This window comes from Mastigoproctus giganteus, chromosome 7, assembly GCF_048544385.1.
Source record: "Mastigoproctus giganteus isolate SK-2022 chromosome 7, ASM4854438v1, whole genome shotgun sequence".
Taxonomy (NCBI): domain Eukaryota; kingdom Metazoa; phylum Arthropoda; class Arachnida; order Uropygi; family Thelyphonidae; genus Mastigoproctus; species Mastigoproctus giganteus.
Window position 1 is genome coordinate 183,742,962 of NC_143581.1, and position 19,213 is coordinate 183,762,174.

The following is a 19,213-nucleotide window of genomic DNA, read 5'->3' on the forward strand; positions in this document are numbered from 1 at the left end:
AAGAAGTGCAACAATTTTGGTGAAGGGAACAAAGGGGTGCTCTTACCAAGAAAGGCCTAAGTTCTGTAAATTGTAGTACCTGGAGACTAGACACATGCAAGATGATCTGATTGAGGTGTAGAAGGCCTTGAGCAGGTTGAGCAAGCTCAATGCTGATGGGATTCTTCCTCTTGCTCAGATTACAAACCTGAGGAGGCATAGATTCAAATTGAGGAAAGTCAGTTGTAGAATAGATTTGTGGAAATTTGCCTTTAGCCAGCAGGTAGTTGATTGCTGGAACAGACTTCCATCTCTTATTGTGGAAGTTGATAGCTTAAATAAATTTAAGGCTGAGCTGGACAGGCATTTGGATTGAATGGATGGATGAAATGGGAGTTTTTTTTTTTTTTTTATCGGCTGATGCTGCATAAGCTTGCATTCTTGCATCGTATGCCTCTGCTAATGCTAATAATCAAACCCCATGGGCAGCAATTGCCATTAGAAATCCAGCGCTTACAACCATGAAGATCTCAAAGAATGTCAGGTTGTGAAAAGAAGCCCAATCCTGGAGTCGAAGTGCAGGATTTGGAGATGCTTCCAGCTGAGCTGTAAGCCAGCTGGAAGCATCTCCAAATGTCAGCCATCACTGAAAGAATTAAATTATCTGTGTAGGCCTGAGATGTTACTTGGCCTATGTCCTGGCTAAGGAATTCATCCAGGACCGTGTTCCAGAGGGATGGCTCGAGGGTTGAACCCTGTGGACATTCCTTTCTATTTTCCAGGTAGCTTCTGATGCAATGGAAGAGGTTGTTTGGGATCTCCGCTGCCCTAAGACAGCGAAGGCCGCTCGGCCATGAAAGTAAGTCGAAGCCCCAGCGAAGTCTACTGAAATAACCAGATAACTCTTAGAGGTGCAATTTTGCACTTTGGTTATGAGATCGTGAAGTGCATCAACGATCAAGTGCCCTGGACAAATGCAATATTGATTAGTAGTGTTCAGATTTGCATTAGAGTAATATCTGTCTATACAGAACAAGAATAGTCTTTCCAGAAGTTTGCTAAGGACAGACAGGAGGGCTGTTGGCATGTAAGAGCTTGGTATTTCTGGCAGCTTGGTAGGGTTTTTAAGTATTAGATGAATATTTGCTGATTTCCAATCTTTCCGGAAGACTCCTTCAGATAAACAGTGATTGAAGAGTTGAAGGAGGAGATCAGGTTAGATTTTCGCCAACTTCCTGACAATCTCAGGCTCAAGGAGGTAGGCACCTTGGACATTTCCTGTTTTGAAGTTTGGCAACAGTAAGTTGCAGTTTGTCAAGAGAGAAGGGATCTTCATTGGTTTCAGTATTGTAGGAGACATTTTGGTCACAGAATAGTGCTTGGGCCTGGTCGAGAGTTGATGCTGGTTGTATGAAAATGCTATCCAAAATTTTGTTCACTGATTGATGCCAGTTGATGGTCATATTTCCTTGTGGGGTGATGGTAGATGTAAACATCTCTTCCTTGGGTAGTTTGTTAGTGGTGACTTTATACACCACTCCCCAAGGATCAGTGTTTCCAGTAGTGGCCACCAGATACTCCAAGGAAACATGTTTTCTCTGTCAGATAAGAGTTGTATAGGAATTTCTGACTACTCTATACTGTTGTCTCAGTGCATCTGCTTCTGGTGCTGGCTAGGTCTTCTGGCCCTTTGGAAGGCCTTCCTCTTAAGGTTTACTTCCTTTCAGAGGTGCTGCAATTCTGGGCATTACCGTGGCATTGGGGGATGAGATCTTTCTTCTGAATGTTTATTGTTCAAGGTTTAGGCCTAAGTGGATGTCAGATGAACTAATGAGACATATGGCAGAGAATAAAAATGCATGGGATACATAAAAATTAACACGTGACACAGAAGCCTATGATAGATACAAGTTGATCTGTAACCAAGTTACAAAGGAGGTTAGGCAGGCGAAGGCAGATTACGAGAAATCTTTGGCAAGGGATGCAAAGAAAAACAGCAAAGAGTTCTTTACTTATGTAAACTCTACAAGGAAGGGGATGAATCAGATTGTTCCACTTGATATCGATGGGTCAGCTGTTGATGACTCTGCTCAGGTAGCTAACAAACTGAATGAATATTTTGCATTGACATTCACACATGAGGAGTTATTCAGCGAGGGGAATGCCAGAGGTCTATTCAACTCTGGCAGTAAGCTAGAGAATCTTGTGATAACTGAGAGTAAAGTGGAGGAGAAATTGTTGAAGATAAACACAAGAAAGCCACCCGGGGTGGATGGGATCTATCCAGTTATATTAAAGGAGGCAGCAAAGGAAGTAAGCAAACCCTTAGCCATAATTATGAGAGCTTCCTTGGACTCAGGGAAAGTACCCATGAACTGGAGATGTGCAAATGTGACCCAAATTCACAAAGGAGGATCAAAGGGTGACACAAGTAATTATAGACCTGTTAGTTTAACTTCTGTTCCTGGAAAATTAATGGAGGCACTGGTTAAAGAAGCACTGCAGGATCATCTAGGCAAGACTTCAGTTATAGCTCAGACACAGCATGGTTTTGTTAAGGGGAAGTCTTGCCTGACCAATTTGATTGGATACTATGATGCAGTCACAAAAGAACTGGATGCAGGGAATAACTTTGATATTATATACTTGGATCTTAGAAAGGCTTTTGATACTGTTGCACATGGAAGACTGCTGCACAAATTGGAGCAGTGTGGCATTGGAGGCAAATTACTGCTATGGATAAAGGGGTGGTTGAGGGGGAGAAGACAGCGTGGTAATCAATGGAGACTGCTCATCGTGGACTAATGTTATTAGTGGAGTCCCTCAGAGTTCAGTATTGGGTCCATTATTGTTTTCTTTATTTATAAATGATATTGATGATGGTATATCAAGCTTAATGTCCAAGTTTGCAGACGATACAAAGGTTGGCAGGGTTGTCAAGGACACTACTGACACTATGCTACTGCAACAGGATCTGGAAAGGTTGAGCAGATAGGCTGAGAGGTGGCAAATGAAGTTTAACATTGACAAATGTAAAGTACTACATATGGGAAACAGCAACCCCAGAGCAACATATCAACTCTTGATGACTGTCAGTGTGGTACCATACTGACAGTGGTAGAGAATGAAAGGGACCTGGGGGTGGTTGTGCAGGCAGATATGAAGTTTTCTGAGCAGTGCAGACGGGCTGCAAGAGTAGCTCATGGTGTCTTGTCAATGATATATAGGAATTTTTCTAGCAGGGATAAGGAGGTGATTATTCCCTTGTATAAGGCAATGATCAGACCACACCTAGAGTACTGTATACAGGTCTGGAGGCCTCATTTCAAGAAAGATGTAGAGATGCTGGAACGAGTACAGAGAAGGGCAACAAGATTAGTGAATGGAACAACGGGGTGCTCTTACGAAGTAAGGCTTAAGTTTTGCAAATTACAGTGTCTGGAGACTAGGCACCGGCAAGGTGATCTGATAGAGGTGTATAAAGCCTTGAATGGTTTGAGCATGCTCAGTGCTGATGGGATTCTTCCTCTTGCGCAGAATAATCACCTGAGAGGGCATAAATTCAAATTGAGAAAGGACATGTAGGATAGACGTGAGGAAATTTGCCTTTAGCCAGCGGGTGGTTGGTTGGTGGAATAGACTTCCATCCCTTGTCGTGGAAGTTGATAGCCTAAATAAGTTTAAGGTTCAGCTGGACAGGTATTTCGAATGAACAGAGGGGTGAAGTGGAAGTGGTTATGAAGTGGAAGTGGTTATTTTTTATTTATTTATTATTTTTTTATTTATTTATTTATTTATTTATTTTTATTTATTTATTTATTTTTTTTGGCTGATGCTGCATAAGCTTGCTTTCTTGCATCAAATGCCTCTACTAATGTTAATGCTAATGTTGCATTGCATGCATTTGTGATAGTTGTGGTGATTGCTCTTTGGTTTACATCTAGGTCAGGCATATGAGGGCCATCCACCTGCAGGTGACAGGTGGAGGCATTAAAAGCATGAGTAAAGGTGTTTCAGTTGAGATTGGTAATTGAGTACCTGTTGAGCGTAAGCTTGGGGTTTGCCTGCCGTTGATGTGTGCGAGTCCATTCTGAAGGTGATGGCTCGGTGATCAGAGGTGGTCCAGGAATCCTGGCTGCACCTGCCAGTGATGTGCCCTGCTGCCTGCTGGGTGGCCAGGGAAACATCAATATTAGCTTCTCACATTGAGTTGCAAAAAGTTGACAGGTCGTTAGGATGATTTAGTATGGAGTAGTGGGAGTTTGTGATGTATTCGTCCAGCCTCTGCCCATTGCGAGTGCCACTGTGGTCTGTTGTGTGACTGAACTAGGCAGGTGAGCAGCAGTTAGCATCTTTGCTAACTACAATCCTTTCATTAGGAAGAAGTGTCGATATAGTGTTAAGGTAATTAATTGCAGGAAGGATGCCCTTGCCGGGTCTGCAGTACAGGGGAAACCACATAGAATGATCCAAGCAGGCCAATTAAGTGAACACACACCTCCCAGGCTGTGCAGAGGTTTGAGATCTTCATGGTTATAAGCGCTGGATTTCTAATGGCAATTGCTGCCCATGGAGTTTCATTATTAGCATTAGGATTAGTTGAGGCATACGATACAAGAAAGCAAACTTATGCAGCATCAGCCAATAAATAAAAAAAAAAACCCTCCCATTTCACCCATCCATTCACTCCAAATACTTGTCCAGCTCAGCCTTAAATTTATTTAAGCTATCAACTGACACAACAAGAGATGGAAGTCTGTTCCAGCAATCAACTACATGCTTGATAAAGGCAAATTTCAGCACATCTATTCTACAACTGTCTTTCCTCAATTTGAATCTATGCCCCCTCAGGTACTTAATCTGGGCAAGAGGGAGGATCCCATCAGCATTGAGCTTGCTCAAGACCTTCTACACGTCAATCAGATCACCTCAGATGTGTCTAGTCTCCAGGTGCTGCAATTTGAAGAACTTAAGCCTTTCTTGGTAAGAGCACCCCTTTGTTCCCATCACCAATCTTGTGGTCCTTCTTTGTACTCGTTCTAGCAACTCTACATCCTTCCTAAAATGAGGCCTCCAGACCTGTACACAGTACTAAAGGTGTGGCCTAACCATTGCCTTGTACAACAGGATATTCACCTCCTTGTCTCTGCCAGCAAAATTCCTATATATCATTGATATATAGACCTTTACGAAAGAAAAAGCCCTTCCCTTTACCCTTGATGGTAGTTACATCTTTAAGTAAATCCCACATCAGTACACTGTGATCACTGTCACCCAGTGGTTCCTTTATCTGCAAATTTTTAATGCATGAATAATCACTGCTGATAATCAGATAAAGAGTATTACCCCCTCTGGTTGCCTCTCGAACATATTGCTGTAGAAAACAGTCATCCAATAAATCCACAAAAACACTTGTCAGTGTGCGAGTGACCTACCCACAAGTTCAAGTCAATATCTGGAAAGTCAAACTTCCCTCCATTAATAAGACATTGATTTACTGGCACACTCTATTTCTCTGCACAATTGCTCGTTATACTCATCAGATTCATTAGGTCTATGACACACACTTACTCTCATTTTCCTTTTCCCAGTATTTATGTCACACCACACTGACTCAGCATTGCATTGTCCACCAATGTCAATAGGCACCTCCGTAGTCAGGTGGGAAGGAGCAACAGTGTGTAGCACATGCTTCTTGATTAGACCTGGGTTTGAGCCCGTCACCACCAAATACGGAGGATGCGGAAAGGTCAGGGAATGGCCACCGCATATTCCGGAGCAATATGGCCTTAGTTGCTAATGCTCCTAAAAACCAAATAACAAACAAACCAATGTCAATTGGATGCACTTCCTTAGCTTTTGTGTTTCGTAACTAACAGCATAACCCCTCCTCCCTTCCTGTCCTGTCTATCCTTTATGTACATATTGTACTCCACAAATTCCAATTCTGAACTGCTTATATCAGTGTGACACCATGTCTCTGATATCTACATTTGATTTTTTGACCAGTACTTCAAACTCATCAAATGTATTAACTATAGGCACCTCCGTAGCCAGGTGGGAAGGAACAGCAGTGCGTAGCACATGCTTCTCGATTAGACTGGGGTTCGAGCCCGTCATCACCAAATACGGAAGATGTGGAAAGGTCAGGGAATGACCACCGTATATCCCGGAGCAATATGGCCTTAGTTGCTAATGCTCCTAAACACTAACTAACTAACTAACAATATCATCTGCAAATCGTAAATGGTTTAGGTACTCTCCATTCACATTGACTCCTTTCTGCGACCAGTCTAATGTTCTGAAAGCTTCCTGAAGGGCGGCAGTAAACAACTTCGGAGATATTGTGTCTCCTTGTTAAACTCCTTTATCGATTTTAAATTTACTACTGTTTTTGTCTAGTCTAATAAAGGAGGAAGCGTTCTCATATATTTTCTTCAAAATCATAATATATGGGGTATCTATGCCTTGTCTTTCCAGTGCTCGAAACATTGCCTTATGCTGTATGGAGTCAAATGCCTTTTCATAATCCACAAATGCCAGGCATAATGGTGTTTTATATTCATTTGCTTTCTCCATTAGCTGTGATATTACGTGACAGTGATCCATAGTTGAGAATCCTGTCCTAAAGCCAGCTTGCTATTTCGTTTGATTCTCATCAAGTATTCTTTCTAATCTGTTAGTAATGACCCTTGTGAACAACTTGTAAATGTGGGATAACAAGCTAATTGGTCTATAATTTCCAATTTCTGATTTATCTCCTTTCTTATGCAGCAAAACTATGATTGAATTATTCCACTGCCTAGGCGTCACAACTTTTCTAATGCATTTTGTGAAGAGCCTTGCCAGTTTTTGTGCAAGTCTCTTCCTCCCAATTTTAACAACTCTCCAGTAACTTCATCTTCCTCTGGGGATTTCTGATTCTTCATTTTCTTCAACGCATGTTCTACCTCATCGGGAAGGATATCGGGTATGTTGTATGTGTTACTAATTTGCAATCCATCTTCCCCACTGCTGGCAACATTCCCTCACTCCTGGTATAATTCTCTATAGTAGTCTTCTGCTATTTGAATTATGCCTTCTCTGCTATTTATAAGTACATCATCGCTGTTCTTCAGTTTCAGTATCATTTGTCTTTCTGTATTACTGCTCATGGCTGCTGATTTAAGTCCTTTGTTTTCCCTTAATGCTTGTTCCACTTTTCTTGTGGCTTCTCAGAGTCTCTTTCTAATGGCTTTGCATAATCAGTATACTCAATTTTCTCCTTGTCAGTGTTTCTTGACTAATTTTTTCTTTCGATTTCTTTTTACCTATAGGTTTCTTGGGCTTTATCCCTTTCAGAAAGTTGTAATATTCCTCGTCGATATCTTGGTCCTGAGCAGTCTGCAGAAGCTCAAACTTGTTAAGTTCCAGTGCATACAGCTTTTTCTCCTCTTCTGTTATCTCAAAGACCTTCAGATTATTTACTCGAGTCAGTTTTTTCCTTTCTTTTCTTCCATCTATATCAAGGGTGCATCTTACCATTCTGTGATCACTTCCAACATTTACCTTGTTCAGGATGGTAACATCATTCACAATATATCTTCTGTTAGTGAGGATGAAGTTGATTTTATTAGTTGTTAATCCATTTGGGCTCTTCCATGTCCACTTTCTGTTCACCCTTTTCTGACAAAAGTGTTCATTACTGACATTCCTCGAGATTCTCCAAATTCCATAAGTCTTTCATTTCTTGCACCAATTCCAAAATTTCCTGTAGTTCTCCTTTCTGCACTGTTTTGTCTCTTTCCAACCTTAGCATTGAAGTCCCCCATAATGATAGTGCAGTGGGTTTTCTGCTCATCTAGAAGACTCAATTTCGGTGTACATTTCTTCAGCCTTTTCATCATCAGGGCTCAATGTTGGTGCATAAATCATTATAACCTTTAGCTTGTACCTCTTAGAAATCCTGAGTAGTAGTCTTGACACCCTTGTTGATGTACTTTTGAATTCCAAAATGTTTTTTATATCTTTATGGACCAGAAAGCCAACTGCACCTTCGCTCCTTTCATTGTTTATTTTACATTGATATAAGTACTGAAAAAAAATTGCATGATTACTTTGTATTTCATGTATTTCAAAGAATATGTTTATTGCTCTTGCATTCCATTCATTCTTGCTTATATTTCTGCTACCTCCACACCTGATGATCAAAAATAGAAAAATTTTTGAGAGAGTTTATGTGAAAAATGTTTCCCTTGAAGCTTTTCCCATCTGCATGTTGCTCTATGCAATAAGTAAGTAGAGATATACAGTCAGAAATCTCAGAAGAAATTTTGTTATTGTATAGAACAGTGATCCTCAAACTTTTGTCACTTGAAACACTTTTGGAGTGAAAAACACTATTCACATTCATGGCACACCTAAAAGCAATGTCCATTACTTTGAACAGAGTATTTTGTAATCTGGTGGCACTCCTTTAAAAAGCTTGTGGCACTCTGGTTGAGAATCACTGGTATAGAAAATTTTTTCTCTAATATTTATTCATGTTTAATTAGATAGATGTCACTCCATTATCTGGTATACCAGAAGAGCATATAAAGTCAAGAAGAGTGCGGATTTTTTTACCTGCTAGAAATGCAATGCAGTCTGGAACCTTCAATACTCATAAATGGAAAATGGAATTTGAAACTAGAGAACGTTGGGAAAACCCTCTTATGGGGTGGGCTTCTAGGTTAGTTTTGTTAGTTATCTGATCACTGATAATATATCAGTTTTTAATTTTTGTGATCTAAAAATAAAAATTTATATTTCTTTTATTATAGAAGTTCTAGCCAAATTCATGGCAGGCTTTATTGTTAGTAAACTACCAAACAGTATTACAACTGATGTTTCCTGTTGTACATTTGAAGAGCTTAAACAAATGTGTTTAATCTCTTTAAATATATATATATATATATATATATATATACACAGTCGATTCCGGTTATTTGGGACACATCGGGACGAGTGCATTTTGGCCCGATTAAGCGGCTGCCCCAATTATCCGAAGTTTCACGTAAATAGTTAAAAATACAATTTATCCCCCCCCCTTTACAATTAGTTCACTGTACAATCAAATCACGTTACGACGAACTCACCACAGTAAAGTACCGTTCACTATACGATGTGTAGTAAGCGCCGATCATTGTGACCACGTTTGTGAATTGAATTTTAATTCTATTAAACAGCGATTCTAATTAGTGAAAATAGGAGGAATATTATCCACAGTCTATAAAAGTAAAGATATATTAAGCATAAATTTACTCTTTATTACCTTACTAATTAAAAAATTAAATGATACGTGAAAATCGGAAGAATATACGTGATAATCGGAATAATTAATACGTACTGTAATATGTACATACTAACTAGTTGACATTTCTGTTCACTGGCATTTGTGGGTGGGGGTTAAAATTTAAAACAGTAAAAAGATAAGCAATCAATAACAAAGAACACGGCACACACAAATTGCAAGTAACACAACATGCGCAAGTGAGAATGGAGTAACAAATTACAAAGCTTTAAAAATAGGAATGAAGAGAAGATTCTGAAAATTATTTTTTTTGTATGATTGAAGATTCCATGGAAGTGTAAACACATTTTACCATAATAACCCACAGAATTCCAGCTGTCGGTATTACCCCAAATTCAATAAGATCGAGTTTACTGTCCGTTTATGATAGATTGCACTAACAGAAAAGCCCAATAAACAGGTGACTGCTAATTGTTTTTATGGTTGTGACCTCCAGAAATCCGACCGAATTACGTGATATGGTCGGAGACAATCGTAGGGTAATCTCCAGTGCCGAGGTCTCCTGCCCCGATTAAACGGCATTTTTGTCCCAAATAAGCGAAGTAAACCCTGGCTATTTTCTCGATTGGTTTTTTAAGATTTGTCCCATATAAACGGGTGTCCCAATTAACCGGTGGCCCAAATAACCAGAATCCACTGTACACACACACACACACACACACACACACACACAGGGTGTCTCAAAAATATGCGGCATAACTTCAGGAATGAGTTCCTCATGTGTAGACAATAAAAATATTTTATATCAACATAGTTCCGGAAATGCTTGGTTTCCGAGTTTTGAAGGTGTGTCTGTGACACTTATCTGTTCACATCGCCTTTTAGTAATTGTCGAAAATGTCCACCTTCTGCCTGAATACAGGCCCCACATCGATGTCTTATGGACTCGCGAATATGATGCCAAATTCCTGGCATGTTTCGTATTGTCTCACAACCTGCCACAATTTTATTGCGGAGAGTTTCCACATCAGCTACCGGAGTTGAATACACCAATGACTTTAAATGGCCCCACAAGAAGAAATCTAGTGGGTTTAAATCAGTGAGCGTGAAGGCCAGGCAGTTGATCCACCTCTACCTATCCACCAACCAGGAAACCTTCGATTCAGGTAATTGCGGGCTAGGTGGCTGAATTGTGTCGGAGTGCCATCGTGCATGAAGTGTGCTTGTTGACGAATGATCAGTGGTGTGTTGTCCAAGAAATCAGGCATGTTGTTTTCCAGAAAGTTTCTGTACGCCTGCCCTGTGAGTTTGTTTGGAAGTACATGGGGACCAAATAACTTATTACCAAAAACACCCGCCCAGATGTTGAGGCTGGACCGCTGTTGGTGATGTGATGGAAGAATTGCATGTGGGTTTTCCTCAGCCCATACATGCTGTGATTGTGAAAGTTTTGGATTCCGTCTCATGCGAACTGTGAAAATCACTAAGGCAGAAAAGTGAGGGGTTGTACCACACTGCTGCAAGAACCACTGGCAGAACATTACTCTCGCAGGGTAATCTGCCGGTGACAAGGCCTGTACCCATTGCAGATTGTAAGGATACAGTTGGTGTTCTCGTAACACTCTCCAAATAGTCGAACATTGAACAGCCAGTTGCATTGCTATTCTGCGTGTGCTGATTCCAAGAGTGGCATGCACAACATCCAAAATCTCCTCCTCGACCAAGTCGTAGATCTTGGTCATCCTCTGTCGGCAGCACGAGGTGTAAATGTCCCATGTTCACAAAGGCAGTAATGGATACCTTCAAACGTGTTTGTGTCTGGACATCTTCGTTCTGGGAACCTTTTGTGGTACAAATGATGAGCCTCCAGAGCATTGCCGTCCGCCAAACTGTACATAAAGTGCATATCCGCTTGCTCCTGATTTGAGTACATGGTCGGAATGGAAAACCACCAGATTCTGTCAGTACCTTGTGATGAAACCTGCGGGAGATAAGACATTCTGGTTAATAACTTGGGAACAAGCATTTTCAGAACTATGTTGATATAAAATATTTTTATTGTCTACATACGAGGAACTCATTCCTGAAGTCATGCCGTGTATTTTTGAGACACCCTGTATATATGTTTTCTTGAGAGGTATTTCAACAGTAGTCATAGCAGCATTTTATAATGCCTTTATAATATTTTTGATAGAACAATTATAGTGTGTACCTTGGGAAAGTATCTAGGAAAATTTTTCATCAAGCAGTGATGGAAATAGCACACAGCCATTTGCTTGTGTGCTGATTCACAGGTGAAAAAATTTTTTATATCCTAGATCCTGAAGTTTATTGGGGGAATATAAAATCACTATTCCCATGATGATAGCTATGCCTAAAACTTGGAAGTCTATGACACTAATGAAACATAATGTCACATGCGAACCTTCTCCAACGAAGTTTAGAAAGATGCGCAATGTCTGTTTTAACTGAGTGGGCACAAAAGTTTAATTTGCATACATGACATCGAATGGTTGGTTCCTTCCAGTCGCGGCAGGCTAGGCAGACGAATTGTTGCAAGTTATTCTGTTTCTGTGACATGCCTGATTTCAGATCTTTAAATCACTTGGAAGTAGTGAATAATGTTCTGTTTTATTAGTTAGTCTTTAATTCCGAGTAGTTTGTTTGCTCTGGCACTATTAAGCTTGAAGCTTTTATATTCGCATTTCCAAAGAGATTACTGAGAAAACACAAGAAAGCATAAATGGTTGTGACAGGCGTGCTAAGCACAAAAGACAGAAGAGAGGGAGGATTTCCCTAGGGAACTTAATAGTGGCAATGCTTTGTGATTCGGTCAAAGTTGACTCATTGTCCACTTAAGCCTTTAGGGTAGTGGGGCATTTGCTAAATTCTTGAGGGGCTAAAGCACTGTGCATACATCGTAATGAAGGACTTCAAACGTGAGCAGGAATAATTAAAATATCAGAAATACCTGTTTATCATATCAAGAAGATGATACCACATCAAGCTTGAGCAGAGGAAGAGGAATTCATTGGTAGACGAATCATTTCATAACATTAAGTATAACTAATCTAAAACTGAATTAATATCAGGAGTGTAAAAGAACACCGTATGCCACAACTCACACATGTGCATTATTCACTCTAGACTCAAATTTACATTGGAAAGGAAGAGTACGGATACAAAGTCATTAAATTTTCTAAATTTCACACTTACTCGGGGCTACAATAAAATCCAATTTAACATCTATCGCAAACCTACAAACGGCGGCGTGCTCCTACATTATAATAGCTATCACCCATTCTCCTACAAGAGATCTGTTATCTTCAATCAATTTCTAAATTCCTCTAAATATTCAACGACGGAATCTGCTTTGGGTTCAGAAATACAAATATTAACCAGTAGATTCTTAAACAGGGGGTTATCCCCTTGCTACAATAAACCGAATTAGGTTACAAGCTAGGGATAGGATACAAAATACTACATCAACCAACAAACCATTAAAAAATACTTTATTTCTGTCCCATATGTTGAACAGTGGCACAAACAGCTTAATAGATTCTTTAAAGATACTGAATTTAAAATTGTGGCCAGGCCAATACGGAAACTACACACTATACTGAAAAATCGCTCAGTCCTTTCCTTGTTCGCAACACAAATAAATGACCTAGTATACAACATTTCTTGCGGAGATTACAACTCCTCATACCAAGGTTCTACGTGTTTTCCTCTGAAGAATTTTCCTGTTAATCAACACGCGGCCTTAGTTTATGCTTCTCGTTCAGCAGCTTCAGAATTAGCATTTCATGCTGTTAATGAAAAACATACTTTTTTATTTAACAAAGCCAAAATACTTAGTGCCCAATGTAATTATACCAGACTATTAATTGCAGAAACTGTCGAAATTAAATTACACGAGAATTCTGTTAATGTTTGCCGGCCATTTCTAATCTCTGATTCGTGGGCTTTTACGTGCATGCGCAAAGACAAATAATCCCTATTTAAGTTTCAAGCTCACCCCTATTTGGTAATTTTCGTTCCTGTGATCACAACATGTGGTCGAAAAGCGTTGTCAGCTTCAGGAAGGAAAATTGTTTTGCAATTTTTTCGTTAAATTCTTTTAATTAATTTATTTAATTTGCGTTAGATTGATTTTTAATTGTGTTCAATTGATTTTTAATTATTTTTTACTGTAATGTAAGAGTTTCGATTTTTTTCGTTTTAATTGCTGGAAAGTATCGTACGGAAGTGTTCTACATATTATATTGAGGTAAACTTCTGTTATTATTTTACAAATATTGATATCAATGTAGAACGTATTGAGTATTACAGCTCTAGTTAATACTATCAAGTATATATTTTGATATATATACAATATTTTAGTATCACAGTAAAAAGAATTAATCTTAATACAGTCAGTCCTCGTATAGCATGATAGTTATGTTCCTAGAAATCCTTGTGCAATGCAAAATTGTGCAATATAACTAACAGGCCCTATGGGAAAAATAGGGTTATTTGCTGACCACCCAAGATTGAACACACATTTGTAACTAAAACATTACCAAACACAATAAATAATCGTAATAAAATACTTATGTATTTTATTACGACTATTACATAATAAAATATTGCTAATTCTTTTGCTTCTATCGTAAGCAAACTGGTTCTTTGTTTGATCTTCTATCCAAACAGATGACAGCCGTTCTATCACTTCCAATTCTTTGTGTCTTGATCTAATGGATTTTATTACACTTTGTGTTGTTCCTGCTATGAAAGTTTTTATTTTCTCTGCATTCTTTCTAATTCTCGGCATTGCCTCATTTAGGCCTGTAGCACATGCAATATCACATGGTCTTTCATTTCACTCAAAGTGCTTCACAATCTCATATTTTTTTTCTATCAACAGAGGCGGACTGGCCATAAGCCTTACCAGGGAAACCCCGGTGGGCTGGAGGCCAGTGTGATTTTGGCCATAAACGCTAGTACGAGGCTGCTACAAATTTTCGCGAGTAAGAATTTTTGACCCAGTCTGCCTCTGTCTGTCGGTATTTTACCTTTTCTTTTTCTCCCTGAATCTGTAGTGTCTTCACCAGGACGCTTCCTTTTCACACCTTTTAAGTATTTTACTCATTTTTAGGGAATAAAGCACAATTACAAAATGAGGAGGCACGCTTGGTACACATAAACAAAGCTGACACGTATAGCAACTGAATAAACAACACCATAAAGGCAGAGACACACTATTAACACCTCACTAGCTCACATTTTACTAAAGCATATTTCTGGTGGTTACTATCATAAAACAAAAACAATTTCCAGTTGCGTTTCTGCTAGTGGAATCTTATAAACTGGTAGTAAACTTGATCTAATTGCATTTGCGATAATACAGATAGCTAGAATTGTGTTGGATTTTACGTTATTATGGTGAAATGTGTTTCCCCTTCACTGATATAAAAAACAAATACATTTTCAGAATCTTCTCCTCATTTCTATCGTGTTGCATTCAGTTGGGGTGATTCCGCGTTCGACTGCCATTTATTGTAAACACAAAGGCCAATCATGCATAAGCGAATTCGGTTCGTATTATATACAGTATCGTTCCCCTATTTATAAATCGTGTATGATCGAATTCGTGTAGTGTAAACACGTGTTATACGAGGACTGACTGTATAAAAGGCAACATACAAACCATTTACTTTTTGATAAATTAATCTAATTTAAAGAAAGAATCCAATGTTCTTTGCACAGTTTTGTCCTATATGCATTTTTAACTACAGCACAGACATCAAATGCAATAGTTGTTTCTTTATCAACGTTACTGCAGGCCACCACATTCTCTATTATGCTCACTACATTTTGGACATCTTTTTTAAATGGCAGTGTGTGTGTGTGTGTGCGTGCGCGCGCTTCTTTGCTATCACATTCGTCTGCTGGACCATGTTTTTCAATGATATTCTCCCCAAAGCCACTCTTTCTGAAGCAGTTGATTATTGTGCTTGATGCAGTACTGTCCCAAGCAATAACAAGATTACAGATAGCCATATTACAGCCAAATTGTTCCCTCCTTCTATGTTGAAAATCAAGTAACTTATCATGCAGGCTCTTTATGTTCTCTTGAGGTTATAAATAATGCCTTGATCCAGTGGCTGCATAAAACTGGTGGTACTGGGAGGTAAAAATAGCAGCCATATATTCGTAAAATTAAGTGTCTCGGCAGAATATGCTATACAACAATCAAGAATCTTCAAAATGTTCCTTTTTTTCTGAAGCCATTCTGTCCACTTTTGATAACCAAGACTGAAAAAGTTTGACTGTAAGCCAAGCACTTCTATTGGCCTCATAGTTACAGAGAAGTTGGTTAACTTCTTTAAAACATCTTGGCTTGGAAAACTTACCAATCACAAATGGGCATAGTTTTGTACTGCCATTTGAATTGCAGCATAACAGAACAGTGAGTTGTTGTTTACCTAATTTTCCACCATGAAAAGACTCTCCTCGAATAGCAAATGTTTTGTTTGGCAGAAAATTATAAAATAAACCTGTTTCGTCAAGATTAAAAATATCCTTTGCCTCATATTTTTCAAGAATGGACCATACAGAACACAACTAGTCTGTAGCTTTTTCTTTGTTGACTAATCCGGACTTGACGTAGACATTTCGCAAAACCATGTTATTCCTGTTTTTAAACCCTCTCGAGCCAGCCACTGCTGCATTTGAAGTCGCTAATTCCCCATGTTTCGGAGCTAGATAATTTGCTTTTTCTTGCAAAACCAGACCTGATATTGGCAAATTAGATGCATGCATTTGTTGGTACCACTTGGAAAGTTTTGTTTCGACTCCTCGTGTTTAGAACTAGGAATTTGTTTCCTGTTTTTTATCACTGCTGCAATATCACACACTTCAGGGTTTTTTTTTTTTTCGGTTTTTCAGTATTGTAGATAAAGTAGGTAAAGAGATGTTGTATTCCTTTGCAATGTCCGTTTTGCTTTGTTCCATCATATCAGCCTCTTATATAATTTTCAGTTTAATTTCCAAACTTAATAAGTTCGTCCGTTTATGTTTTCTTACCATAACATTTCTAGATGAGATTTAATATAAACAAACTTTGAATTAATTTAAAGACAAGTTCTAAAAAAACAAATTAGCTCATAAAATGGCACAAAAAATAGATTATACTGTAGCAAAAGACTTTGAACTGGCGTAACAATTGCAACTGATCTTTTCCCATAGAGAGCGAGGGAGTAAACAACTTAGAAAAACTCTTTTTATTCTTTTGTTAATTTAACGTCTCATTCTTCATAATGATGTTTTTCAGAGTGCACTTAAGTTCTAGCTATCATAAACCGGTTTAGTTTATACAAAAGTAATTTCTAACAAGTCAGTGCCATCCTTTGGGAAGCAGGGAACCAGGTGGCAATGCACCAAGACCAGGTAACTGTGCCAAGATTTGTATTAAACATACAGAATAACAATTTTTATTTCTCATGGGGTGAAAACGAACTTTGTAATACATAAGGAGTTGAGAACGAGAGTATCCCGTGCAGACGCAGCTTATTGCCTCTCCTGGAACAGAGAAGTTTTTTCTGATTTATGCATCTTTAACCAGTGACTCCAGTGAGTCACTGGTTAAAGATGCATTGCAGGATCATCTAGACAAGACTGCAGCAATAATTCAGACACAGCATGGGTTTGTTAAGGGAAAGTCTTGTCTGACAAATTTGATAGGATATTATGATGTGGTTACAAAGGAACAGGATGCAAAAAATAATTTTGATATCATATATTTGGATTTCAGGAAAGCTTTTGACACTGTTGCGCATGGAAGACTATTGTACAAATTGGAGCAGAATGGTATTAAGGGTAAGTTGCTACAATGGATAAAAGGATGGTTAAGTGGGAGAAGACAGAGGGTGGTAATCAATGGGTGCTGCTCTTCGTGGACTAATGTTATTAGTGGAGTCCCACAGGGTTCGGGTTGGGTCCACTGTTGTTTTGTATATTTATCAATGATATTGATGAAGGTATATCAGGCTTAATGTCGAAGTTTGCAGATGATACAAAGGTTGGCAGGGTTGTTAATGACAGTAATGGCAGTGTGCTACTGCAACAGGATCTAGATAATTTGGGCAGATGGGCTAAGAAGTGGCAACTGAAGTTTAACCTTGACAAATGCAAAGTACTGCATATGGGTAGAAGTAACCCCAGAGAAACGTACCAACTGTGTGGTACTACACTTAAGGTGGTAGAAAATGAAAAAGACCTGGGAGTAATTGTGCAGGCAGATATGAAATTTTCTGAGCAATGCAGACAGGCTGCCAGGGCAGGTCATGGGGTTTTGTCAATGATATATAGGAATTTTGCTAGCAGGGAAAAGGAGGTGATTATCTCTCTGTATAAGGCAATGGTCAGCACGCCTTGAGTACTACGTACAGGATTGGAGGCCTCATTTTAGGAAGGATGTAGATTTACTTGAGCGTGTACAGAGAAGGGCAACAAGATTGGTGAGGGAAATGAAGGGATCCTCTTATCAAGAGAGGCTTAAGTTCTGCAAATTGCAGTGGCTGGAGGCTAGGCACTTGCGCGGTGATCTGATTGAGGTGTATAAGGCCTTGAATGGGTTTAGCACGCTGAATTCTGATGGGATCCTTCCACTTGTTCAGATTACGAACCTAAGGGGGCATAAATTCAAATTAAAAAAGGACAGATGTAGAATAGATGTGCGGAAATTTGCCTTTAGCCAGCAGGTGGTTAATTGCTGGAACAAACTTCCATCTGTCGTTGTGGAAGTTGATAGGTTGAATAAATTTAAGGAGGAACTGGACAGGCATTTGGAGAGAATGGTGTGATTTTTTTTTTTTTTGGCTGATGCTGCATAAGCTCATACACTTGCTTTCTTGCATCACATGCCACTACTACTACTACTCCATTATTTTACCAGGAACAGAAGTTAAACTAACTGGTCTGTAATTACTCGTCACCCTTCGATCCCCCTTTGTGAATTGGGGATACATTTGCACATCTCCAGTCCGTGGGAACCTCCCCTGAGTCCAAGGACGCTCTCATAATTATGGCTAAGGGTTTGCTTAGTTGCTTTGCCGCCTCCTTTAATATAACTGGATAGATCCCATCCACCCCAGGTGCTTTTCTTACGTTTAACTTCAACAATTTCTCTTCCACTTTTCTCTCAGTTATTACAAAATCATTAAGTATCCTGCTACAATTTGATAACTTTCTGTCATTTTCAAACCTTAATAATTCCTCACGTGTGAATGTAGATGCAAAATACTCATTCAGTTTGTTTGCTATCTGAGCAGGATCATCAACAGTCGAACCATCGATGTCAAGTGGACCAATCTGATTCATCCCCTTCCTTTTAGAGTTTATATAAGTAAAGAAATCCTTGCTGCTTAGCATCTTTTGCCAAGGATTTCTCGTAATCTGCCTTCGCCTGCCGAAGGCAGATTACGTAGATTGTGTAGTTTGGTGATGCCAAACATATGAAGAAGGATGTTGTTGCGGATTCCTGTCTGTTGCAGTGTGTATAAATTGATTTCTTTATTTTGTCTGAGTTTTCTTAAGATTAAATCTAGTTTATTTTTAAGTTTGATGATATTATGATCGTTATCAATTTTGTGTTTTGGTCGGCAAAAATGTGTTCCATTTTCTGAGTGTAAGTATTTTTGTCTATGACGACAATTGTGTCACCTTTATCCACTTTTTGTATAATAACATCTGAAATTTTACTTAATTTTTGTATATCTAGAAGTTGTTGCTTTTTAATATTAGATTGGAAGGAAAGTTTGGAGTTTATTTATGCTATTAGTTTGGTGTATTATTTGCCATTTGTGGGGATGATGTTCTAGTTTAGATTGGAGTTCTATTATACAGTCCTTGATGGGATAGTGTTGATCTTTTATGGCAAAGTTGAAGCCATATTCTAAACCGGTAAGTTCAGTTGGGGTG

At 38.9% G+C, this 19,213-nt stretch overlaps 1 protein-coding gene across 2 annotated transcripts in view; it reads left to right on the top strand.

The window, feature by feature from the left end:
• Positions 1–19,213, top strand: part of ND-18 (NADH:ubiquinone oxidoreductase subunit 18) — a 55,392-nt gene that overhangs the window by 23,861 nt on the left and 12,318 nt on the right. For both annotated transcript variants that reach the window (XM_090377232.1, XM_090377233.1), the window contains exon 3: positions 8,514–8,689. In XM_090377232.1, coding sequence (XP_090233358.1) covers positions 8,514–8,689 — 176 coding nt within the window. The remainder of the gene's footprint in view (positions 1–8,513; positions 8,690–19,213) is intronic.